This window comes from Triturus cristatus, chromosome 7, assembly GCF_964204655.1.
Source record: "Triturus cristatus chromosome 7, aTriCri1.1, whole genome shotgun sequence".
Taxonomy (NCBI): Eukaryota; Metazoa; Chordata; class Amphibia; order Caudata; family Salamandridae; genus Triturus; species Triturus cristatus.
The window spans coordinates 257,540,268-257,567,794 of NC_140590.1; the positions used below are offsets into that span (position 1 = coordinate 257,540,268).

General features: G+C 47.2%; 1 protein-coding gene across 1 annotated transcript in view; it reads right to left on the reverse strand.

Annotated features, from left to right (window-relative positions):
* Positions 1-27,527, reverse strand: part of LOC146809341 (paired box protein Pax-6-like) — a 101,649-nt gene that overhangs the window by 25,321 nt on the left and 48,801 nt on the right. Inside the window, exon 2 of the mRNA XM_085616139.1 lies at positions 501-676. Within this exon, the coding sequence (XP_085472265.1) occupies positions 501-615 (115 nt within the window). The 5' untranslated portion in view covers positions 616-676. The remainder of the gene's footprint in view (positions 1-500; positions 677-27,527) is intronic.

The window sequence follows — 27,527 nt, forward strand, 5'->3', positions numbered from 1 at the left end:
TAAGATTTTAGGGATAGAGCGCACCCACACATGTTTTGTCTACTTCTATTCTCAGTGCTTGAACTGGCGGGTTATCCTGCATCTGTGGTTGCTTAATCTTAGTTCACAATCGGTGAGACGTCTAACAGGATATAAAGTAGGTCAGAGCTGGTACGGTAGCTCAGTGAAATGTGAAGTGAGTGTTCTCTGCTCATACTGGTGTGTAATCTGCAGGTCAACATTTCAAATTCAAGCACAGACAACTCCGCATTATATCCTTCTAAAGTTGTTAGATTGAATGCCATTGGTTTGCATTATGATCATATGTAAAATATATAACACATCTGCGCAATACGTTTTATATAACATGTACTTTATTATAATAAGAGAGGTCATTAGCAGCTCAGACAAGGTGTCAGTGAGGTACATTTAAACAATCGCTCTTCATTCTGTCCACCATCCATTCCATTTCTTAAAGTATCTCCCACCAAGCTCTTCCCAGGCCCAAATCAGCAACGTACCTGGATTCCCCTGGGCTGGCAGTAAGTTCTCCTGGTACCAACCCTGCCTGCCACCCCACAGAGCATTCTGTATGTTCAGCATCTTCACCGTTGGTTGGTTTCCATCAACCCCCATGGAACGGAACCACAGAACTCATGGAGAGTTGGGGTACCCGAGGCGTAGGTGCAACCGAGAGCTTGAAGGAAAGGAGAGAAAAAGAAAGGCAGTCAGAGGCAGGCATCACAAAGAGGTTAGAAAGGGAAGGACAGAACTGTAATCCACACACACTAGCCTCAGCAGTGTTACCGAGGGTGGGAACCAGAGGCACGGGGCCAAGGGGCAAGCCAGCCTCCTCTATCTTATGAAAACACAAAAATGGGCTGTAAAATGTTACGGACTGGCCTCACACACGGCCCGGTGTCATGCTTCATCATCGGCTGTCCTCGCCCTCTAAAAACTTGGTTTGATAGAGGGCGGGCATACACCTGGAGACAGGGATGCACTTCTAAATCTAAGTGATGGCCGTAACTTTTTATGAGATGCCCCCACTGGCGCTGCATCTCGTTAGAACGCTGTAGATAACTGTAGGAATTTAATCGAGGGGCAGCCCATTTGTGTGTATTCATAAGGTCAGAACTGTGCCATTATTATTATTATTAAAGGAAACTTGTAGAGCGCGCAGCTACCCGAAAGGGTCTCCCGGCACTAAAACAGACAGCAAGCCGAGGTGCAGAAGAAGAATGAAGATAGCACGGCAACCTGCCAGAAATAGAAATGATGTCTGTGCCAGGGCCGAAAGTGTTAGGTAGGTGTCATCTTTGCATAGTAAATACCGATCTGTGGGTTCATGTGGGAAATGTTTTTCTAATTCCCGCACTGACTATATATTATAACTTGGAATATTACCATTGAGAAAATGACAAGAAGGAAACAGATAAAGCTGGTCTGCTTAATTATTCATAAACGGTATGCATTTTAAGATAGGGTAGGGGCTTAAAATACCACCTGTCTGGCCTTTAAGTCTGAGTATAGTACTGCCGTGACAGCTCTGGTGCTTAATGTACTTACTGGAGGAATCTGTGTGTAATCTCTTGCCATGTGGTTAAATTACAAAATAGCTTAGAGAGTTAATGCACCTGCTGTAGTGTATATGGTTTAGCTTATAGGTCACAGATGTGTAGTGTATGAAAGCTAGCTCAGTGGGTACATTAGTTTATTTTAAGTCTAGGTACTCAGAGATGAAAAAGGTTCCACCATGCATTCTGTACATGCTACTGCATGTGCCTGGCTGTCAGCTCTGGGACACAGTCAGGAAGATTTGCCAGGCCACCCCAGACTCTGGTAACAGCTCAAGTGGCCAGAATGTGTATTGCAGCACTGAAGCTAGACTGCCTGGGACGCAAGCCTGTTTTGGTCCTAAATTCTCCCTTTCTAAATAGTAGCCTGATGGGATAATAGTGGACATACCAGTTGCAACCAGATTTCTCTGAATCAGTGCAGCAGATGATGGGAGGGGCATGGTGGCTAGCACTGTAGTTTTCTGCATGTATATGTTTGTGCTTGGGAGGGAAATACGTTGGGATGGAGTATGGTCCCCTGCATGGCTCTGGGGTACATGCACACCTGCCTCAAGTTCCCACGGCAGGTTCTATGGGGGCAGATTTATGAGCCCATTGCGCCTCATTTCCGCCGCCGTTGCGTCACTTTTGTGACGCAGCGGCGGCGCAAATCCTGCGCCATGCTGCGGGGTATTTACAACATGACGCATCTGGGAGATGCGTCACATTGTAAAACCCTGCGCCAGCAGTAGGCGTACCTGTGCAGGGGTGGCGTTCCGTCACATGAACGCCTCCTAAAAGTGGCTGAGTGAAATCTACAAGATTTCACTCAGTCACTTTTGAGCCCATGCTGCGTCAAAACCCGCCGCCTTTCCGACAGGGGATGCGTCACGCATCTGCCCATCCGAGTGCCACGGTGCGCCGCATTGTAAATGCGGTGCATCAATGGTGGCGCACGGGTGGGCATATGCGTCGCAACTCTTCTGGCGCATCTCTGCTGATTAGCAGAGATGCGCCAGACGTCATAAATCTGCCCCTATGTTTTTTCACCTCAGCACACCCCACAATCATGCACCGAGGGTGTCCTCTGAAACAGACTGCTACCCCGAGCAGGGCTCTGTTAGGTGGAGGAGCGCACCATGGCCATTCTTTTTTACTATGCATGGCTACCATCAGCTCACTGGCCTCCTGAGGATTGACTGGGGTGGCCACCACGGTTTATACTGGCAGGACAGGCCTTTTTACATGCCAGCGAGGATAGCCTAATGGCCTCTGCTACTTTTTTTTAATTGGTCTGCCAGATCCCTACAAATGGATCCTTTGTACCATGCATGGGAGACATGGATGCTACTTGTGTATGTGTAATTTCCGTGTATAGAAGGCTGGCCTCACACACCTGCTACAGAGCGCCTGGATACCCTCACGGGTGATAAGCTCTCTATTAAACACTGATAACAGAGGTTGATTGGGGAGTGTTTCTGTTACACGTGTCTGTGGCTAAGCATGAATCCATTTTGAGTTCCTGAACCAAAGTGGTGCTTAAGATGGAGTTTGGAGAGAGCCCCAGACGGAAATGCAGGGCTCCTCCAGAGCATGTCTAAGGTCCTTTGTAGTGGAACAGACACCACGTTGTGGAGGTTGTGAGGGAAAGAGACAGAGAAGTCCAAGGAAAGTCAGGTGGCCTACCCTATTCCTTCATCCCCTGGAAGGGCAATGTCCACCGGTTTACATTTAGCAAAGTGGGGCAGCCTCTCCCTCTGTGGTGCCCTTGTTCTGACTTTCCACTGACAGGAGACTCCTAACTCCACCCCACCTTCCTGCTGACACATGAAGACAGACTATGATTCCTGGGAAGAATAGGCGAAAACCAAGAACTGCCTGAAAGCAGTCTTAGAACTGGTTTCTTGCCCACTCCTGGAAACTGACTAAGTGCTTTGTAGGCTTTCCCTTTTCAAAGGACCAAAGTGCCTAGATGCATGTGGGGCTAAGAACGATGGCCACATTCAGTGGTCCCAGCTGATGAACCTGAGTGCCGGAGTAGGTACTGCACCAAGAAGGCTTGTACCCCCCGTTCTCAGAGAATACATCGATCAATGCCTTGCAACTACATGAGACGCAGGGTGGCTTCCTACCTTGTTTAGGTGGGAGCTTTTGTCTGGGCCCGAGAAAGAGCCAACAAAGAGAGAAAGGTTCAATGGTACGACAATGAGGATGGTGACCTGAGCATGGACTCTCCAGAACAAGTACTGGTGCTGGTGACACTCACCTGACCAGGCAAAGTCAACGTCATCCCTGCTCGATGGACTGTGCAAGGTCACACACCGTCTGCAGCGGTGCACCAATTGAAATCCCCTCTGGTGGTTATGTACTGTATTGTGTTGTATGTCAGAAGTACTTTTTAATGTAAAAGTAAAGCATAGGCTGGACATTGATTTATTGATTGATATTGGGTGTTCCATTGAGTGCTGAGTGTCTAACCCCATGTCACTTGCTCAGTAAGGATGAACTGCTCGACGTCGCTACCCAGAGGCCCAAGTGCCTAAGGGTGTGGACCTGATGCTCAGTTTTTGGCCAAACAGTAGGGTAAAGCCCCAGCACATCAGCAGTAAAAGGCTTGGAATGTCACAAGCTGAGCTCAGTAACCCCTGTCTGCACTGGAACTCCTGAAAAAGCTCCCACAACATGCTGGTTGGGCCTTAGGGCTTTCTCTCTGTGCGCCAGAATTTCATGTGGAGTGGGCTGGTTGGAACACATAAACAAATGAAGGCACACTTAACACTTCCTCACACAGTGTAAGTGCAACTCTTCGGGCCCGATTCACAGAACTAACTTAAGACAAAATCCTAAACTTACTACCATTTTGGTATTCACAGAAGGCACTTACTCATTTTGGTATTCACAGAAGGCACTTACTCATTTCGGTATTCACAGAAGTTAGGAGTCCTAACTTTAGGACTCCTAAATGCCTTCTGTGAATACCGAAAGTTAGGACTCCTAACTTTAGGACTCCTAAATGCCTTCTGTGAATACCGAAAGTCTTTAAATTAGGATTTTTCTCAGTATAGGAGTTCTAAAGTTAGGACTCCTAACTTTACTACTACTAAACTGAGAAAAATCCTAATTTTAAGGCTTTCGGTATTCACAGAAGGCATTTAGGAGTCCTAAAGTTAGGAGTCCTAACTTTACTACTACTAAATTGAGAAAAATGCTAATTTTAAGACTTTCGGTATTCACAGAAGGCATTTAGGAGTCCTAAAGTTAGCAGTCCTAACTATACTACTACTAAACTGAGAAAAATCCTAATTTTAAGACTTTCGGTATTCACAGAAGGCATTTAGGAGTCCTAAAGTTAGGACTCCTAACTTCTGTGAATACCGAAATGAGTAAGTGCCTTCTATGAATACCAAAATGAGTAAGTGCCTTCTGTGAATACCAAAATGGTCGTAAGTTTAGGATTTTGTCTTAAGTTAGTCTGTGAATCGGGCCCTTCCTTCCGCTGGAAAGATACAGTGAAACTCTGTTTGGGAACCTGGGAATGGAAAATATTCACATGTTGTAAAAGAGAGCCCCAGTCCTTGAAGTAGGATGTACTAACCGAGAACTACCGAAAGGAGTCGGAAGACATGCATTCACACGCCACACTGACTCCAATACAAAGTATGGAAACCATCCGGTGAAGTGCCTCACATGCAGTTTTTTCTGCCCCGTGTATAGAAGGGTCGGGGCAAAATAGCTGATCCCTGTCTGCAGGAACCGTGGCTTTCCTCAGCTCGAGCTGGCACACAGAATCTTACAATCAGACTCTAGTAAACCCATGGTCTTCGCAGGTTCAAGGTACCTACTTGCAATGTGGCCAACTAGGAGGACATTTCTTTCAGTATCTTTGGATGATGCTGTCGAGTGCTCCACACATTAACTGGGCAATGTATGTCGGGCCACTGGGATGACACCCTGACAAGTATCTTATCTGTAGTTATTCCCTTTGTGTTAGTTTGTGTTTCTCAAATATTCATTTACAAGGTAAAGAATTGTGTTTTAATGCTTTCTGTACCTATCTGCTTTCATTTGCTTTTGTCTGATGTTTTTAAGTCTATTTTTTATATTTCTATTGAATTTTAATATGATCATAATGATTTGAATTGTTTTTATCATTCCGTATTAATGTTTCCCTTTTATGTCAGTTTGCCAAAATAAAGAGTATTGAACTGAACAGAAAATTGTATGGGAGGGACATGAATCGTGTTGCAGTTGACAGTAATGAAAAACACTCTTGATATGAATGCATGCATAACAGATGGACAATGATGCAACCAATATTATTTTTTGTTATTGTGCTTCTTTTTGTTTAAAAAAACACAATAAAATCTTTATTTTTTTTAAAGGGAGCCAGAGCTCATATGGCATGTCGGTTTCAGATCCATCAACCAGCATGCAGCAGTGCTGATACTTTCCCATCAGCCCTCTCTTTTAACACCTGCATGGTTGGTCATGAAGGTGGACGCCTTTTTCTGCTCATGCCATGACTACAGAAGGGGCCTCTACACAAGACTAGCAGCAGATCAGGCAGCCAGCGAAGCTCAGTACAGGATGTGGCTGGACGCCTTACCTCTGGGCAGAAACAAGGCAGGCGGCCTTCTCTAAACTCAGAGGTTTCCATTCCAGTCCTTAATTGGTAAATAAAAGAGCGCCTGGGCTCTTGACGGGAGGCCACTGCAGCTTGCACCACACATTGCCCCTGCCAATGATAGTAACAACACAACTACTAACCATTACACTCCTAAAGTGTGACAATTCGGACTAATCCAGACCCCAAAACATATAAGAACGGCTTGGGCTGCAGATAATGGTCATTTTGAATGTAGATTTAATTAATAAGAAACTGTTGCTTTGGTCATCTCTAAATTAGACAGACAGCACCACCTTGTGGCAGACTGTCACAAGCTCTGGTGTTGACAATTAAGTGCCAGTGCTGAGCACTGGAAACCACCGGCTCAAATTAAGCATTGTTCCATTGACTCCTTTGAGCCTCGACTACAAATGCCATGGAAGATCTGTCCTAATAACTTGAGGGGCAACATCCAGCACCACCGTTCTCTCTGCAATCCACACAGTCTACCACATCACAGCTTCCATGAGAGCCCCCCATCTCTGGAAAGCACTCCCCTGTACATGTACAACCAACCAAGGCCGGCTTTAGGACGGTGTGACAGGTGTGGTCGCACTGGGCACTGACGTGGATGGGGCACTGACCTGGGTGGGTGCTGTGTTTAGCCGATTATAGCACCAGGCATCACCAGCGCTTAAGCCAGCACTGTGCGCAACATTACTAGCCTTATCCAATTCAGAGTCAACTGAATATCCACGTTCGAATCCACCCCTGCCATGCCGTGCAATCAGCTTAAATGTGTTGAAACTACGATGCTAACCTCTGTGTATGCCATGCTTCATTAAAATGAATGCATTAATATATGATGTACTCTCCCACTGGGGCGAGGCATCACTTTAACGTGACATGTACGCCAATTTCTGGAACAGTTAGAAGCAGTTACATTTTATAGTGTGTACTCTATGAACACATAAATCTAGATATTGATCTCTACCTTCGTGTTCCTCATAATAGATCAACCTATAACTTAATGTAGATTATAAAATGATAAAAATGTTGTCTAGATAGTATAATCCCCCAATAAGCAACCACAGGGTACGACGCCGCTGGCACCAGTCCGGTGTGGCTTTCCGAGGCCGCCGCGGGTGGGCGGTGCCCACAGCGGCGCAAGTGCAGCTCAGAGCGGTGAGAGGCCGTTTGGCCACCGCGTTGCCTGCTTAAACTTACCTGTAGGCGGCCGGCCCACCAGTATAACATCCCATGCTGCCATTCTTCTTTCAGGTGGTGCCATGCTTGGGTGCAGCCATTAACATATCCTAATTTTCTGGAGAATTCTGGGTACCAGAATGCCCTGTACAGAATTTATCCCGTCCAATCTAAGATGGACACCCTGCCTTCTTCACCTAGCAATTGTTTTCCCAATCTAATATGATGACGCCTGTTTTTGACGTAATTTCCTATTTTCTTGAGCATATAAGGGAGCCTGTCCTTCCTCCTTTACATTGCAATGCTTCCTAGTCTTAGGTGTGCTTCCTCGCTCCTGATTCCTGCCCAGAGGTCTCAGTTTTTTCCTGAGTTTTGGTTTCCAGTGCTTTCAGCTTCTTCTCCTGCTTACGTGCCTCCTGTTCCGCCCTGATCTTCCACCACTGGATTCTTGCTGACAGCTGGAGCTTTTTTGCCCTTGGACGTTTTCCTCCTTCTGGGGCTGCTTCCTGAAGGCACTATCTGCTGGCGCTACCTAGTTTCTGCTGTATCATGCCTACTAGAAGGGGTCGCCCTCATCTCTGGCAGACAAGAAGAGCCAAGGGCAGGGCTTTTCAGTCTCCTCATTGTCAACATACGCCAGATCGGCATCCGGAACCTGACACAGTGCTGCTGTAGAACCAAACTTGGGGCCATAGTTAAGGCCAAGTCATGCAGTGCAGCGCAGCAGGTCACCTTGCTGCGCTGCATTTCATGACAGACATAGGGTAGGAATGTGCCATATTTAAGCTAATATGGCGCATTCCTGTCTTTTCCCCTGCACTAGTGCCCTTTTGCCTGCCTAGTACCAACGCAGGCACCCTTGCACCTTGGTGAAAGGGTGTCTGTGTTGTGAGGTGGATTGTTTGTTTGCAGGAAGGGGCACCTTCCTGCACAAAAACAATCCCCTGAGGCTGTTTCCCCTTACTGTGTGTACTGAAGAGGAAAAAGAAGGAGAAATAAACATATTCCTCTTTGTAATCCCTCCCCTGCGAGGTGTAGATTTGTGGCTTATTCCCAAGGTTACCACTTCTGGTAAATCTGGGAATGTGTCAGAATGCATGGATGTCGTGTGGGAACACCCACACAACGCCCATGGAAATGCCTCCCTGGCACATAGTAATTTAACACAGAAATTTGTTGCATTACTCAAGATTTATGAAGCCATGCTGGGCTACGCAAGGTGGCCTTGCGTGGCTTCAAAAATCTCCATTTAATTTGCGTCGCTCTTGCACCACGTTGCGTGGTGCAAAAACAACTCAAAGGGGCTTGTAAATATGCCCCCTGCTCTGAGTCAAATCATCCATACTATTGAGAACAACTCACAACAGTAACTGTAGAACATCTGGCTTTTTTGCTAGGTTATCCCAGTTTGTTTTTATTTTTGCTGGACCCTATTTTTGCTGGTTTTAAACTCTGTGCACTATACCGCTTCTAACCAAAAGCAAAGTACCTATGCTCTCCCTCTAAACCTGGTTAAATTGGCTTATTCCTGATTGGCACATTTAACTTAACATGTAAGTCCCTTGTTGTATGGTGTAGAAAGTGCCTCCAGTGCCTGGAAGTTAAATGGTATGGGTGGACTACAGTGGCAGTGAAAACATGGCTACAGGCTTACCCGGTAGAGCCTGACTGCTAAAGTGCAAAACCTGCAATGTGACCTGGCAAAATAATACTTTTTGACAGGTAAAGAGCTTTTAAAAAATATTATTGATTCACCCCTATGTTGCCCTTGTATCCTAAAAGACGACGCATGGTATTTAGAAGTGGGACAGGTAGGAAATTAATATTATCGTGTTCCTACAGTCACGTGGCTCTTTAAGCTATATTCGCTGTGGCAGGACTAGATGTCCTGTGTAGAAAATCTGATTAAAATATGGGGAATAAGACCACCTCGATAAATAATTAGACAATTGTCTTAGTAGGTATTTAAAACCCAATTCAACAGTGAAGTAGGATTTTAAATAAATATTAAGGAAAAGTAACTTTTAAAAAGTTACCTTTTCCCTAACCAGATTTCCTGGTTACTAATTTGCATTAACTCTCCAGCAACTGCAAGCCTGTGCTCAACTAATGAAGAGGTGTGAAAAAGGTGTCAAACTCCTACCAGGAGTATGCAATAGGCTGACCTGACTGGGCAGAGATAACTCCTCTGAGCTCAATAAAATATGCAGGGTGGGCGCTGTGGGCATTCTGTTCACACCATAATGTCAAAGCCTGTCGGACAGGTCTGTCGAGCCACTTGTAAAACTTTGGTGTACTGGAAAGGGAGAGAACAGGATGCCGGGACAATTTGTGTGTATACCCTGTCTGGTTGCTGCAGAACCCTACTTTTGCCCTACCAGACTTCTGTTTGTGGGTTTGTTGTGGATTCAGTGCCTGCTTCAAACTGGGTCTTAGTTTTACATGTGGAAGGACACTAGTGATTACCATAGTTCACTCCAAAACACACCCACAACCCTCAGAGTCCAAGTTTAGTGTGGCAGAAGAATTTCACCACTTTCAAAATGCCGTGAGTCATGGCATTTTTAGGCCTGTTTGCAGTAGGACAACGGGAATTACTGAAAAAGTGGAGGAGTCACCCCACCTCCCAGCAGTTGCCCGTCATAAATGTGTCACCCCAAGGCACCTGGGCAGACACTTTCTGGATCTGCAGAGGAACAAAAGAAGACTGGCCCTGCTGTCTGTGACAAAAGACTAGCCCTGAGGGACTGGACTTTCCCCCCTCTTGTACCCAGGGCAAAGAAGTAGCCTCCAAGGTTCCGTTGGCTGGTCTCCTGTGTGGCTACAGGGATAGCACAAGCTGCAAAAGGCCTTTGCCCTGGGTGCCCAGCTCACCAGGAGCAACTGCACTTGGACTACTCCTTGATGTTGGTCTCTGTGCTGAAGAGAGTCCTGGTCCCTAAATGCTGCCCCTGAGGTCCTGGGAGCATAAGAAGTGACTTATAGGAGCAGCTTCAGAAACATTTGAAAAGGTGGGATTTAAAAGACTAAGCAAGAAGGAAAAATCTTTGACCTGGGTAAACTAGATTGGTGTATATGACCGCGCTCCATTCCAGTTAGCCTGAAATTGCGCCCAGGTCCTGATCTACCGCAACCATAGGCTCGCATTGGTGCATGGTGCTTTTTAGCAGTGTTTCTACTTAACACTTTATAAAATCACTCTGGTTCCCCTTATTGGATTTTTGTTGTTTTGGTGTATATTTTCTTTAATACATTTTGTTCTATTTTATCCAATTTGGTTTGCAATTTTTATTTTGTTGCATTTTGACTTTATTACTGTTTTGATACTGCATAAATACTTTACATGCCCTAGGTTATGCCTGTCTGCTCCGTGCCGTAGTTACTGCGGGTTGCGGGGGGTGAATTGTGGTTAATTTTATAACTTTACGGGCTCACCGTCACAAGAGATTGGGTATTCGTTGAGGTGGGCAGTTGCCCACCCTAAATAATAATCTAATTTCTTGCAGTTACCAAAAACATGACACAATACACCACCATACAACAGCATGCCTTAAAACAAAACTCTGGACATGCATGTAACATAGCCCAAATATGTGACTAACTACCTATTGATACCTCTAGCACCACTTGATCCTATCAGCTACTTAGAACATATATACAATTATGAGCACCCGCCAACCAGTGTGGTGCAGCAGGCCAGTCTCGCCCACCAATAAAACCTCACATTTCATTAAAACTGATACAGTCACCTTGCTCACAAAACCGAAACAGGTGCCGGAACCCACTGTAATGTTCAACCAGGCTAACGAAAAGAGACTGCAATGACATATTATTGGCAGACTGTGGGTCATACAAGTACAAATTGATAACAGTAATAACTAATCAAGCTGAAGGTGGGTGGCTCCACTCTATGAAATGTATTTCTCTGGGCTATTGTTTTGCATTATATGAATGGTTTATTCTATTTTCTTTGTAATGACGAGTAGAGTTTAGCGTGATCTTATAATCAGGGTTAGGGGGACAGTAGACAGCTGGAAGGTCTGTCTCCCAGGGCTATTGGGGGAAAGAAGGGCGCAGTCTAGTTGACTGAGTGCTTTGGACTACATTTGGTAAAAGATGTACCCCTAGGGATATATAGTCATCCATTTTGGGCTGCCACCCACCATTTTGTTGTAGGTGTACACAGTGGAAGCCCAGGCTAGTGCAGTGTCATTTTTCTAGTCATTTTTTTTCAGCATCAGATTTTTGCTTAGATTAGTTTTTCCTGCCCGTTAGCGATTGGACGCTTGCTCTTGTGTGATGCGGTAGCTTGCCCCCTCTATTAGGAGTCTCACATCACCGTCACTGCAATGGACGAGGAATGCGTGCGGGAAGTGCTCCGACTGCTGTCTGAGGCCGGGCGTTTGGATCTTTTAGCCGATGGCATTGCAGCCACGCAGTCAGCACGGCCTCCCAGGCGGGCTTCTAGCGGGGTGGCAGCTGCCATTCTGGCATGCTCGCTGCCTTTGGGCCCAGCACTGGCGCAGGTGAGTTTAAGAGGCCGCATGCGAGCGCACGGTGCGGTCTCATTGTCATGGGGAAGGAGGGGTGGGACATGGGAGGGGCCGCAGGCATAAGCAGCTTATCATCTAGATCAGAGGTCTTCAATCTGTGGGGCGCGACCCCAAGGGGGGGCCTGGAGTCCTGGGAAGGGGGTCGCGCTTTTCCAGGCCTAACTTCTTCCCGGAATTCAAAGCGTGCTCTTCCTTTTGGACAAACACAACCGCACTCGTTAAAATGACATGAATTGAGTGTGCACTCGTTAAAATGACATGAATTGAGTGTCATGTGCTGCAAAACTAAGAGGCCCAGCAGACAGGTACAACAATCCTTAAACTAAGCCTTCATGCCAGGGTATCCTGCTTGCCTGAATGAAGTGCAAATGTACCCTAGGAGTTAATCTTCAATTGTATAGGATGCTTGGGAGTGGTTCTGGCTTTAATTGCTCGAATCACTTCAAGAGTTGTGATGGCAAAGATGTGTTTTTTTGTGTGGTGGTTAGCAACTGCGCTGTGAAGTGTATGCTTTTAACGATAACTGTATTAACACAGCGATTAGAACCCCTGAAAAGGTGCTGAAGGGACAGTTATGCAAACAAAAATGCATTACTTACAGTCTGATATTACACTAATCTACATTTTGGAAGCAAGTATAAAATGATGACTTACACATCCACAGTGCTTTCTGTCACAGTCTGTGACCTCAAAGCACTAAAAATACACAAGTCACTATTTTCCACTGCACCAACCAATTTTAATTATGTGGCTCTCTGGTTACACACAGACCTATGCAGTGCATTAAATAATAGAGGTCAATGATGTACTGTATAGTGTATTTCCCACAGAGTAACAACTTTTTAAATTTATTTTTCATTTAAGCTACCCATTATTTAATATGTAGCTACCTGATGGTGAAAGACCTAAAATGAACAAAATATTTTAGGGCTGATTTCTGAGAGGCTTGCGCCACTGAAGCGTCAATTTTTTGATGTTCTGCGGCACTAGCATCTCAATCATATCTATGAGGCGAGGCAAAGTCTCCCTGCGTGGCTTTGCATGGCCTCATAGACATGGAGTAAGACAAAACAGCGCAAGTCGCTGCGTTGCCTTACTCTATGTCAAGTAGGCATTCCATAGGCGTTGCAGTGGGTGTTCCCATACAACGCCCATGGATTTTGACGCTGCCCCAGATTTACAAAACCATGTAAACCTGGGGCAGTGCCAAACCTTATGCCGTCCCACAGTAGGCGTAACGAGGGGAAATGTTTTCATTTCTCCTCGTTTTTTCCTCTTTCCATGTGTGCTGCATTCTGCAGCACACATGGAAAGAGAAAAACCCCTCTCAGGGTTGTTTTTGTGCAGGATGGTGCCCCTTCCTGCACAAAAAACATCCGGCCTATGTTGGCGCTAGGCAGCAATTTGTGTGCCAACATAGGGGGAAATTTCATAAATAAGGTGCATTGCATTCCTGCCCTTTCACATTGTCGTAGGGCAGCGCTGCAAGAAGACTTGTGGCGCTGCCCTACGCCAGTGCCTCATAAATGAGGCCCTTTGTTTTTAGCCACACCTTTGCCCATGCCCCCAACTACTGACCTTTGGTTTGCTAAACACAGTTTAATTTATTTCCCCAATGTATAAATGATTTGCTGTGGGAATTGGAGGTTTTTATGGTTGTCAATAGTTAGCAATAATGAGGAGGCTCAAGCTCTAGAAATGTTCGTCAGGAGGGGGTCCTTACGCCTAAATGTTTTTAACGGGGGGTCTTGGCATCAGAAAGTTTGAAGACCTCTGGTCTAGATGCCAGGAGCAGGGGGAGCTCCCAGCAGAGCAGCTAGCAAGATGGGAAAAGACCCCCGGGGTAGGGGCACAAAGCCTCAAACAGGCAGCTCAGCAATTGTGGGTAGGTGCATAGCACCCCCAGAGCTATTTGCACAGGGGGTGGAGAGTTTTCCAGAAGGGGGGGTGCACAGGGCCAGTCTGGGGGCATTGACCTATAGAGAGTTGGGGCTGGGGATGGGGTTCGAGCTCTCTTGCTGCCATATGAGGGGCTAGAGTTGCTAGGCAATGGGGATGAAGTGGAGACAGGTGAAGGAGGGGACAGTGGGGAGTAGGGTGGGGTTAGCCAGGACCTGTTTGGGGATAGAAGGACTGGGGACAATGACAGAGCTGGGTCCCCTGGTAGGAGGGATACTGAAAGTTGGGTGGGGAGCAGGCCTCAGGTTTTCAGACAGAATGCAGGTTGCATGCGGCCACCGATTCAAAGCAGGTGGATTGGGGTGGGCATAGCGTCCTCCAGGGCCTCTTCGAGGGGGTGCTGCCACGCCGATGGCCGGGCAGGGCTTCTGCAATAGTGGCAGCCATGCTCGAGTGGAGCGATGGGGAAGGGTCAGAGGTGGAGTGGGGGCTGTTCCCCCCAAAGCCCCACATGTTTTATGTCAGACAGAGTACATGGGGCCAGACAAGTAGAAAGAGCAACCGTTCAGTGCAGTTTCTACAGAAGGCAGGGGACCAGGAGCAGTCTGAGCGCTGCACACCGGGCCAATTGTCCTCTTTCCTGGTCCGCGACAGGTAACACACCCAGAAGAGCACAGTGCGGCTCGTACACCCACGGGGGAGAGAAGGCTTGGCCAGCTGGACTGAATTGTGGGACCCAGTGGCACATGGCACACAAAGGTCTAGGGAGGACTCACCATGGCGCACGCAGGAGAGGAAGGGAGAAACTCCACACTGGGACCAGCAAGGGGCCAGGCGGCCTACATCGGTAGAACGCCTGAGTGCGTTCAGTATGGCCCCTCAGGGATTGATGGAGTTTAGCTCTGTATTTGGGCACCAAGAGCCACAAGTTGTGGCCACAATGGTAAGCGAGCCTGCTGGTCACACATAGCGCCATAAAGCGTTGAATTATGGAGATGACAGTCTCGAGGAAGGAGAGATTGTGGATACAGATGGACAGGATGTCCTGGTCACGCAAATGGTGCATGTGAGGGGGTTCTTCTAATCCCATGTCTTGTGCTGTTTTTCAGGTTCCTTTCCGGGATCAGGGACGCCCAAAGGACAATCCAAAAGCATGAACGACATATACATTGGCAAGGTGGCAGGCTTCAGAGCACGCACCTTCTTTATGGTCAGACCACAAGTGAGGTACAGGGTCCAATGATGGTGTCAACGTGGTGGTTGCAGGGTGTGAATAGAAACAGGAGGCAAGATTGAATAATGGTAAGTATGTTAAGGACACAGAGGTCAGTACAGAAGAAGCAAAAAGTGAAGGGGTAGATACACGGCTGACGTCAGCTTCGAAGACGAGCACAGCGTCGATGAAGGGCAGAGAAGCGTTTACAAAGGTAGGGGAAGATGACAAACAGGGGGACAAACAGAAGGCAGAGGAAACAGTAGGGAAAGAGAGTAAGGAGCTGAAGATATATTAGCCCCCATATATGGGGGTTACTAAGCCATTGGGGGTACACTTAATGTTGGCAACTAAAGAGCGCATTTGGAAGGGGGAATACGTAGAAATAGTTAAACTCTACATAGAGAACTCAGAGCAAAGGAAGGCTCAAAAGAGGTGGGGTATGAATTGGCCAAAAGTCAGAGGGTACCCATGACCATTGAAAACTGGACGGAGGCGTTCCATATATGCCATAGTGAATTGTGAAAAATATCCGGAGACGAGCGTAGCTTTATTCAAATATATGGATGTTATATGCAAGGCACAGATATCCTTTGGAGGTAATGCCTTGGCACAGTATGACGAGGAGTTCCGGGCATGCATGGCAAGCGACCCCAAAGCACAATTGGCGGAATTGGACACAGACCTATGGTAGCAGACGGTGGGGGTCAGCAAAATTTGGCAAGTCTATATACACGGCCAGTGGTTTGCCAAACGTTTACCATCCCATTCAGTCCCGTCCCACTCAGGGAGGGGTGGGTAACTCCAGTAAAGGCCTGGGAGGGCAACAAGGGGCATGTTGGGATTTCAATAAGGGCATGTGCACATGGGAATATTGTAGATTCTGGCACGAATGCTCTAAGTGCTAAGTTAACTGCTACTGGAACACCGGGTGTTGGGGGGCATCAGGATCTCAGCATGGAGGCCTTGCACTGGCAAAATAATTCAAGGGGAGCAGGAAGGTTCGATGGGGGTAGCTACGGGGGGTAGGAGGCACAAGTACCTCAAGGGAAGGCTCGTACTCTTGTTAAGCTAGACAGGCATGCGTTTTGGTTTGGATTTACCTGAACAGGGAGGATACACGTACCTTACGGGATGGGTTTACATGGGGCTTCAGGTTGGGGTACACGGGACCGAGAGCGTGGCGGTGGGCAGAGATTCTGAAGTCAGTGAAATCACATCCACAAGTGGTGCAGGAGGAGCTAGCTAAAGAAGTGCGGGAAGGGAGGATGGTTGGGCCTTTTGATGCTTGGTCTTTGGAGAGTTTGATCATTTCCCCCATAGGGGTAGTGCGCAAGAAGGAGGGGGGGCAATTCTGGCTCATACAACACTTGTCATGGCCTGATGACCAATCAGTTAATGATTTTATTGAGGATGGCTTTGCCTCATTGTCTTGCTCCTCAGTAGACGTGGCTATGGCAATGGTGGAACAAGCTCAGCCGGGAGCCTTAATGGCAAAATTTGATATAAAATCAGCATTCCGCTTGTAACTGGTACACCCAGAGGATTTTCAATTGCTAGGTATCCAATTTAAGGCGTCCTGGTATGTGGATTAAGCCCTCTCGATGGGATGCTCAATTCCATGTGCCCTTTTTGAGTGTTTCAGTACATTCCTGCAATGGCTTTTCGTACAGAGAACAGGTCACAAGAACTTTACATTTTCACAGACTCCGGTTCCGCGGACTGCAAGCGGATGCCGGCTAGTTTTCAGGAGCTCATGGTGGACGTGGGGGTCCCTCTGGCCTGTAAAAAACTGTGGGTCCAGTGACCACCATTTTCTTTCTCGGAATCGAATTGGATGCAGTGGCAATGATAGTGCTCTTTCCACAAGAGAAGAGGTTGGGCATGCAGGTGCTATTAGACACATGTTGGCAAAAACAAAAGTCATGGTCAGGGAGGTACAAGTGCTCTTGGGACACCTACATTTTGCATGTAGGGTGGTGCGGGCGGGTAGGACTTTCTGCAGAAGGTTCGACTTAAGCACTGGCTGGGCTGTCATTACCACACCATTATGTTAGGTTTCTGTGGGGGTTAAGGCAGATCTACGGATGTGGAGGATTTGTTTTGACTCATTCAATGGCATTGCGATGTGCGCATCACAAGACTGGGACGTGCAGATTTTTTTCAGATGCCTCAGGCAGCATAGGCTTTGGTTTATATTGGCTGGGGTACTGGTGTGCGGAAGAATTTGCCGGATGACTGGAAGAATGGAGGATGTAGCATTGCATTTCTTGAGTTTTTCCCATTAGTGGTGGCTGTTACACTGTGGTGTGCCTGGTTACAAGACAGGAAGGTACTTTTTAGAGTGGACAACATGGCTGTGGTGCAGGTAGTTAATAGACAGTCAGAGAGAGATGCACATGTCCTCAAGTTGCTGAGGGTATTTGTGCTTGAATGTTTGTTGCAGGAAATTCTGTTTCGAGCTAGACACATACCAGGTGTAAACAATTATATTGCGGATGCTTTGTCTCATTCACAGTGGGAGATGTTTCATGGATTGGCCACAGAGATGGACAGGGACAGAACTCGGATGCCTCTGGAGTTATGGACAATGGGAGACAGAGGAGGTGTCAATTGGTAGTGGGGTCCATGGCAGAGTCTAAATGTAAGGCATATTACGAGGCTTGGAGTGAATTTTTTAGCCCCGGAGCTTGTCGCAGACAGAGGAAATGGCAGAGAGTTGAGGACATAGTGCAGTTTATACTGTGGCTGGCCGAGAAAGCTTTATCCAGAGTCGCAATTTCAGGAAAGCTGACAGGCATTGCATTTATTAAGAAACTGTTATGGGTTATGCACCTTCGGTGGGGGAGCTAGGTAAGAGGATGTGAGAGAGTTGGGCTAAAGAACAGGGTATGTCTGACTAGAGGAGGAAGCCCCTTTCTTTCAATGTTTTTTGTAGAGTGATTCATAGTTTACCAGGGATTTGTTATTCACAGTTAGAAACTGTGTTCAGGGGCGTAACACAGGCCCCCGCAGCCCCCCCGGTGCGGGGGGCCCCCAAGCTCCAGGGGGCCCCCTCAGCACAGCACTCTGGCCAGAGAGCTCTTGATTGAGCCCGGAGGGGGCCCCCTCCACGTACTTTGCAGGGAGGCCCCCTCAATTTTCGTTACGCCAGTGACTGTGTTGAACTCCACACTTATGTTGTGGATGTTTTTCGGGGCCTTTCGGGTATCAGAGTTACTGGGGGTTTGAGGGGTACATGGTTTGAAGTGGGAGGAAGTCTCATTTAGGCCGGACAGTATTGAAATTCAATTGCTTAGGTCGAAGACATACCAGAATTTGCAAGGAGCAACAGGATTACTGCAAAGCCCGGAGGGACAGGTTTGTCCAGTAACATGGGGCAGAAAACCTAGGAGTCAGGCAAGGAGACAGGACGGGCTAGTATTAGCCCACCAACAGGGGGAGTGAGTGACTTCCTCCCAGCTATTGACAGTCCTGTGGAAAGCTGTGACTTTGTTGGGCTTGGTGGCTGCTGACTTTGGTACACATTCTTTCAGGATTGGGGCGGCGACAGAGGCAGGTAGGAGGAGGTGGTCTAGGGAACAAATAATGGGGCAGAAAGGGTGGCGGGAGGAACGCATGGGACAGGAACTTGTGTTTTTTTAATACAGATCTTTTTCCATTGAGTGGTTCGGGAAAGGGGGCATGAGGTGGTGGGAGCTGTTACCCAAGCTCAACAAATTGATGAAGAAGAATGCTTATCCGGATATCGTGAATACCAGGACTCCAGGTTGAGCACATGTTATTTAGTTCACTGCTAGGCATAAGGGGAAGTTTAAAATATGACAATAAGAAAAGTACAATAGATCTAGATGTCAAAGCTGTAGGGTTTGTATACAGGTGTGGGGCTAGGGGAGGGAGGTATGGAATGTAGGTTATTTAATGTATAGTGATGTTCTAGTTCAGTAAGGCCTTAGGCCAAGGAAGCTTATGTGATATGCACCTGTTCCAATTAAGCAGCCTTTTCCACGCATTTAGAGAGTCAGTGGTCTGATTGTGCCCCAATTCACCCAACTGGAAGATGCTGTGGTCGCCATTTGTCTCTAGTGTTACTTGCATCTACAGTGGAAGCGCTAGTGGAACAGACGCAAGATGGCGGCGCATCCATTGGAGCATGCATTAAATGAGGATGACAACAGTATTACGTTACGCATCAACGCTGCCCTTCTCCATGTGTCGAGCGCACACCGATCCTGAGACCGCCGCTGCTGATTGACACGTTTGGCGATATCTCACGATCCAAATTCAGCTCATATTATATTGAGGCTGGGCTGATTGGGGGCGGGGGGGGGGGGGGGGGGGGGGTAGGCAAAGCAGATTCCCGAGGGGGTTCACTTAATTAAACCAATTCCCAGCAGCCGAAAGATGAAGTTTCTTGTATTCGTTATTGCTAGACACGCATTAGGCCCATATCACTGCCCTCATGGTTACATTTTCTCCCGGTTTTATGGTATTTTTTTTTTTTTACATTTCCATCTGTATTTATCCATATTTATTTTTTGCCCATCTTCTTGGTATTTATCCATATTTATTTTATGTTTTGAGAAAGAAAGTGAACCATAAAATGGTATATTTCCATATGTATTTAACTCTAGGACGTGCACTCATAATAGATGGCCGTAACATTTTAGCAAATTAAGCAGCCATGTGTAACAAAAAACTACATTTGCATATACATATTAGCATTATACTACACATATATGTTAAATGTGCCTGTATTTAAGGAACCCTCATCCTGTGTTTTAACTCTCTGTTCTGTTTTTCTGCTTAGCTGTTGCCTGGAATTCATGAAAGACACAGCATGGAGCGTCTCTCACAAGAAGCACCATTTTCAGTATTTGTCCGCTCTTAAAAATAAATACAGATAGGAAACTCATTGTTTTCTGTTTGTATTTATCTGTATAAATTAATAAACACGGAAACCTGGCAGCCTTAATTGTGAATGATTCTACCGTTTTCGTGAGAGGCAGATTGCACAGAGGTTTAGAATTAATGTCACCAAAGCCAGTGTCCTCGTCCCTAGCTGCATGCACTCCTAGCCGAACTTGAACTGCATGGTCTAGAAAAGTCTAGGCCAAGGAAGGTCGAATTTATGAAAGATTTTAAGATAACCACTTAAGTCCTCTTTACGATTGGCCAGTTAACAGGACCATTGCTGTTACCAGTGGGGTGGAAAAACCATGCCAATATGAGTTGGACCCCGAGAGTCCACTAAGGAGTGGGGAATTGGATTGACCACCTCCGATTCTACTGGTAATTCCTCATTCTTGGTTGCCTTTTCGCCTGAGATTTTGCAAGACGAAACTGTCTGGAAAAACAGGTTCACTGGGGTTGCTTGCAATCCCGATGGGCCTGGTAATTCCACTCACAGAGTTCATCAGAGATTACAGTAACTCATAATATGCTAGCGAGTTCCTTTCGGATTAAAGACACGTAAATTCATTTGATGCGGATAGTCTAAAAACCTGACACGGTTGCAGGCTTCCTGGACCTTTGTTGTACACCCCTTTGTAGAACACTACATAATATTCACTTAGGTAGCAAAGGCTGTTGAAATTTTACAACAGAAAGAATGGATATGAGACTTGTGCTGCTCAGTGCTACAATCTGTCTCCGATCACCACTTTAAAAATAGCTACTAACCAATGGGGACCGTGCACAGGAAGTCACCCACTTACCTCTGCACATGACCGTGCACAGGAAGTCACCCACTTACCTCTGCACATGATCACATTTATAAGAACTTTCAAATGTGCACCATTTCCAAAGCTGCAGGAAATGGTTGAATGAACAGGAAGATGTGGTTCTGATCAGAGAAAGAGAGACAGAATTAACAAGAATAGGTCTGAGCTTGCAAGTCAGTTATTTTTTTGATTGATTATTTTTTGCAAACATGCAATAGCCATTAAAAGTGTAAAAGTAAAAAGAAATCACAAGACCACCATCTAAAGGCCGCACGCTGTCAAGAACTGGAGGCCGAGAAGGTCTCTTAAATTGTGCTCTGCATTGCCCGAGGAAGGTAGTGATGGTGCCACTCAGCACAGAATAGTTCACGTGAAAGGTGTCAGTGTCTCTTTTAGAGGGTCCCAGTTAGGAAATAAAAACACAGAGAGCAAAAAACCTCCTTGGCAACCTTGTAGCTCTTGCATGACAATGAAGATTAATACAGAAATTTACAGCAAGGCGCACAGCACACACCAATATATACATGACCAACTATATTGCTTTTTTGATGGCTATTTTGTTTCTGTACCAGTGGCAAATACATGTTGGGGGCATGAGTTATGACGTGTTGTTTGCATTGGGAGCCATAACTGGTTTTACATGTTGACTCAGAAGCATAACTCAGTTTTTTCAGTGAGTGTCATTGGTTTTTATATGATATGCTTATTTTCCAACCCTCACTGCACAATGACTGGTTGTGCGCAGCAGGGGTTCAATGCAAGCCCTGGCCTTTCTGCAGACACTGCGCCTAACCTGCAGTGGGTGTCCAACCTCCACTACATGCAGGCCTCAGCTGTGCAGCAGAAGAGGATGGCTGCAGAACCTGGCCAGCAGCCAGGCTCTGAGTCCAATCCACCATGGACAGCCAACCCCTGCTACGTACAGGCCTCAGCTGTGCAGCGGAAGAGGATGGCTGCAGAACCTGGCCAGCAGCCAGGCTCTGAGTCCAATCCACCATGGACAGCCAACCCCTGCTACGTACAGGTCTCAGCTGTGCAGTGGTAGAGGATGGCTGCAGAACCTGGCCAGCGGCTAGGCTCTGAGTCCAATCCACCATGGCCAACCAACCCCTGGAACGTACAGGTCTCAGCTGTGCCACGGAAGTGGATGGCTGCAGAACCTGGCCAGCGGCCAGGCTCAGAGTCCAATCCACCATGGGCAACCTACCCCTGGAACGTACAGGCCTCAGCTGTGCCACGGAAGAGGATGGCTGCGGCTCTGAGTCCAATCCACCATGGACAGCCAACCCCTGCTACCTACAGGTCTCAGCTGTGCAGCGGAAGAGGATGGCTGCAGAACCTGGCCAGCAGCCAGGCTCTGAGTCCAATCCACCATGGACAACCTACCCCTGGAACGTACAGGTCTCAGCTGTGCCGCGGAAGAGGATGGCTGCAGAACCTGGCCAGCAGCCAGGCTCTGAGTCCAATCCACCATGGACAGCCAACCCCTGCTACGTACAGGCCTCAGCTGTGCAGCGGAAGAGGATGGCTGCAGAACCTGGCCAGCAGCCAGGCTCTGAGTCCAATCCACCATGGACAACCAACCCCTGGAACGTACAGGCCTCAGCTGTGCAGCGGAAGAGGATGGCTGCAGAACCTGGCCAGCAGCCAGGCTCTGAGTCCAATCCACCATGGACAACCAACCCCTGGAACGTACAGGTCTCAGCTGTGTCGCGGAAGAGGATGGCTGCAGAACCTGGCCAGAAGCCAGGCTCTGAGTCCAATCCACCATGGACAACCAACCCCTGGAACGTACAGGTCTCAGCTGTGCCGCGGAAGAGGATGGCTGCGGCTCTGAGTCCAATCCACCATGGACAGCCAACCCCTGCTACCTACAGGTCTCAGCTGTGCAGCGGAAGAGGATGGCTGCAGAACCTGGCCAGCAGCCAGGCTCTGAGTCCAATCCAAAAACAAAAGGAAATGATGAACGGAGTGTTGAACATTGCAAGCACTCACCCCCAATCAACTGATCTGGGTTTAATCCATCACCATTCTTTAGCCCACTCTGCCACCCCAGTTCAGACATGACCATTTGCAAATCGGTCTGACCCTGTGCCTCATGGGAACAGTCCAGCCCGAACTGCCAAGCCATGTCTTCCCTGGACCGGAAACAAGCTTCCTAGGACCGGTATCTGGCCAGCAGCCAGGCTCTGAATCCAATCCACCATGGACAACCAACCCCTGGAATGTACAGGCCTCAGCTGTGCAGCGGAAGAGGATGGCTGCAGAACCTGGCCAGCAGCCAGGCTCTGAGTCCAATCCACCATGGACAGCCAACCCCTGCTACCTACAGGTCTCAGCTGTGCCGTGGAAGAGGATGGCTGCGGCTCTGAGTCCAATCCACCATGGACAACCAACCCCTGGAACATACAGGTCTCAGCTGTGCCGCGGAAGAGGATGGCTGCGGCTCTGAGTCCAATCCACCATGGACAGTCAACCCCTGCTACCTACAGGTCTCAGCTGTGCAGCGGAAGAGGATGGCTGCAGTACCTGGCCAGCGGCCAGGCTCTGAGTCCAATCCACCATGGACAACCTACCCCTGGAACGTACAGGTCTCAGCTGTGCCGCGGAAGAGGATGGCTTCAGAACCTGGCCGGCGGCCAGGCTCTGAGTCCAATCCACCATGGACAGCCACCCCTGCTACCTACAGGTCTCAGCTGTGCAGCGGAAGAGGATGGATTCAGAACCTGGCCGGCGGCCAGGTTCTGAGTCCAATCCACCATGGACAGCCAACCACTGCTACGTACAGGTCTCAGCTGTGCCGCGGAAGAGGATGGCTGCAGCACCTGGCCAGCAGCCAGGCTCTGAGTCCAATCCACCATGGACAGCCAACCCCTGGTATGTACAGGTCTCAGCTGTGCCGCGGAAGAGGATGGCTGCAGAGCCTGGCCAGCGGCCAGGCTCTGAGTCCAATTCACCATAGACAGCCAACCCCTGCTACCTACACCCTCTGGCAATGCACAGCTTTTTGCCAGACCCCACACCAAACACACCACGAGCAACAAACCCCCACTGATCAGTGTCAAGTCCATCACCCGGCCATCTCCATACCCTAGACACACAGCAATTTGAGTCACATACAATAGACACTGCTGGCATTAGTGCAGCAGGTGCAGTGGCACCGGGCATAGGAAGGTGAGGTGCCACCCAAGGGCGACGGTCTTTCAGTATCCATACGCTAATAGCATCCTCGCTTCCCTTCCTGACTGATTCTTATGTGCCATAGCTGCCAGGGAGTTGAGCTCAGGTTAAATACATTCAATGTGGGCTCTGTAAGAGTCCAATGTGTGCCCTGGGCCTGTGATCAGGCCTCTGTGAGTGTAGGCTGTGTGCCTGGGCCCTACTTGAAGACGGTGCACTCGGGCCCTGGGGGAGAAGGGCACATGTCTGTGCTTTGTGAATGCAATGTGTGCACCTTGGTTCTGTGAGTGTGGCGAAAATGTATTTGACGCCCATGACCACTGTGAACAAATAGAACTTTGTGGCTTCAGCAATCTTTGAAGGCCATTTTACGCCGATCTAGAATGTGTTGGTAATTTTACACTTTGCACACTTTTTTGTAGTCAAAATGTAAGAGGAAAGACTGTACTTAAGAGAAACTAGTATATCATAGTTTCTCATCCTATCAGGGATAGTCTTGCACTAGGCTGTCGTTGCTGGGAAAGAAATACCTCCAGTATGACTCTGGTGAGTGTGTGCCCCTGCTGGAAGGTAGGCTAACTGAGGGGCATATTATTATCAAGGGCCGGCAATAAATATCGCAAAGTGTGAAAGGAAAGGCAGTAGGATACGATTTTTTTGTAACACACAACAATATGCAAAATGTGAATACCTATTAATGAACTGCACACATTCAGCAGTTAGGAAAGCAAAAATGAAGTAAATGTTTTGCAATTCTAAAGTGTTATGGAAACAAAGATTTTAAAAAGAAATCAAGGCACTTTACTTGATGATGCACACATGATAAATATTCACTGAAACCCGATAACAACACATTATCATTTGAGTGCAATATCGTTTTATCGGTAAAACTGTATGTCGGTACAAATTTTGTGGAGATTTTAATGGAAAATATAATGTCTGTAAACAATAGTGCGCTACTATGCAATGCTTTAGTTATACTAAAAAATTTCCCGCCTCATGTCCATTAAAGTTAGGTGGGTGGCGTAGGTTTCTCATTCTAAAAATTGGGTTGTGGTACTAAACAGTTTGAGAAGCACTGCTCTAAATAACTCCAGCGCTTCTTATAAAACATTGTAATCATTCACACTGCAACAAACACATGCGAGTGCAAGTCAAAACCTTCAGCACTCTGGTACTCGAAAGACCTTGCACTATCCACAGACAGGATAGAAAAGGGAAGGAAAACAGAAATCCCAAGGATCTCATGGTACTGAAGACCCTTTGTGCAACACACAGACAGCTCAGCACAGCAGCCAAAGAAAAGTACTATACCAACTCCATCAATAAAGCCACTTTTCAAGACAATCAACCACTGCATCAATTCGTTGTCTGGCCTACTTATTCCACACTTCACATACAAGTGCAATGTAATCAACCTCATGTTCAGTGAAAAAATAAAGAGTATCCAAGAGCACATCAACAACACCAAGGGGCATATTATCAAGCACGGCGATAAAATTATCACCGCTTTAGCGGCAGAAAACTGCCGCTAAAACGGCGTTAATGGGCTTGATAATATGCTCTATGGAATTCCAATTGAAGACCATGTTAGTGTGAAGGACATCTAACAGGAGCTTCAATTGGAATTCCATAGAACATATTATCAAGCCCATTATCGCCATTTTAGCGACAGTTTTCTGCCGCTAAAGCGGCGATAATCTTATCGCCTGTCTTGATAATATGCCCCCAAGTTTGTTTCTCCTCTAACGCCCGCCCTTTCTACTAGAATGCCATAATGGTCAGCCTTCAAAGCCCTGTGCCTTACAGATCTTGCTGATAAGACACATCCTAGGAAGATGATATCTGACTCTCGTCCTTCATCAAATCTCTCTCCAGGGAAGCTCGCTTAGTCCTTCTCATGACTGTCAATGTCCCCCTCACTCAAGGAATCCTCCAAGAACCTCTCAAGACAGGCCAGATTCTCCCACTCCTAAAGAAACCTATATTAGTCTCTGATCACCTTGCAACTACCACCCCATCACTCACTTATTTATCATCTGCAAGGTCTTAGAAAAAGCAGTATACGCTCAAGTTCAGTATCACATCACTGCAAACTACCTCCTACATGACTACCAATCTGATTTCAGATCAGCTGAAGCATGCAGACCATTACCTTACGCATCATAAATAATGCCTTGACCACAGATTAGGATGACCCCTGCCACATGATATTGCTGGACCTCTTAGCAGCCTTCAACAAAGTTGTCCATCCGAACCTAATCTGCACCCTGGAACCTTGAATGGGATTCACTGGCAATGTCCTTCACTGGTTCTCCTCCTACCTTTTTTGGGGGGAGAGTTTTATAAAGCGCAAACTAGACCCGAAGGTATCAGAGCGCTTTACATGGGTACCAGTTACGTCACAGATGGACACATATTTTGTTTTGTTTTTTGTTTTGTTAGGCACCGGGAGATTAAGTGATTTGTCCAGAATCACAGGATGTTGAGTGCCCCTGCCATGACTCAAACCTGGTTCCTCCGCTCCCAGGTCGACTGCCCTAGCCATTAGGCACATCCTCTACCCGCAACCTTTCCAATAGACACAAGATTGTTCATGTGGGAACACCCAGGTCTCAAAAGAGCCCTATTACCCAGGTTCCATAGTGACTCCTGTCGCCTTAAACCTCTACATGGGGCCTCTTAGGGATCTACTCTCAGATAGCAGCATCAGCTTTAACCAATAAGCAGATGATACACAACTCTACCCGAAAGCCTCTTTTTATCCAGACATCCAGTGCCTCAAACACTGCCTGCACCTTATGCAGACCTGAATGTCCAGTGCCTACCAGAAGTTGAACCCAACCAAAGCAGAATTTCTATGATATGCCAAGAACAACAAGCAAGAAATAGTACAAACCTGACTCAATAACATGAACCCTAACGGCTTTGAATCTCAACTTTCATTGAATGCCAAGACACTGTGATACACCCTGGACACCAAACTCACCCTCAAAGAACATATTGCCAAAAAACAAAGACGGCCTGGTACCAGCTCTCTCCTCTGCCTTAACGGCTTTGGATCTCAACTTTCATTGAATGCCAAGACACTGTGATTCACCCTGGACACCAAACTCACCCTCAAAGAACACATTGCCAAAACACAAAGACGGCCTGGTACCAGCTCTCTCCTCTGCCATGTTGGTATAAGACCTTATACTACTACAACTTCAGAGCTGCCTGTCAATGCTTGAAAGTTGTAGTGGGGTCCACTCATGCTAGTTCGTCACCCGGATCTGTGACCCTCCACTATGTTGTTTTTTCCTTTCTGATCCTCCCAGGTCATTCTTGTACCTGTGTTTCCACATTCTTACTTTGTTACCTGCCTTGGCATAAAATACCATAACATCCTCTTTCATTCTTGCTGTTATATCCATCTCCAGTATCCTACTTTCTGCTACTTCTATATTTGTATGCTGCCTTTAAAGAATGCTCTGAGAGAGTAACTTTGCACCTTTCAGGAGACATCCTTATATGAGCTGTTCCAACGTCCTGACCAGAAGCCTCCTCTGAGACGTGCAGGGTTTACCCATTACCCAATTTCCCCTGTAGTGCTCTGTGGGACACCAT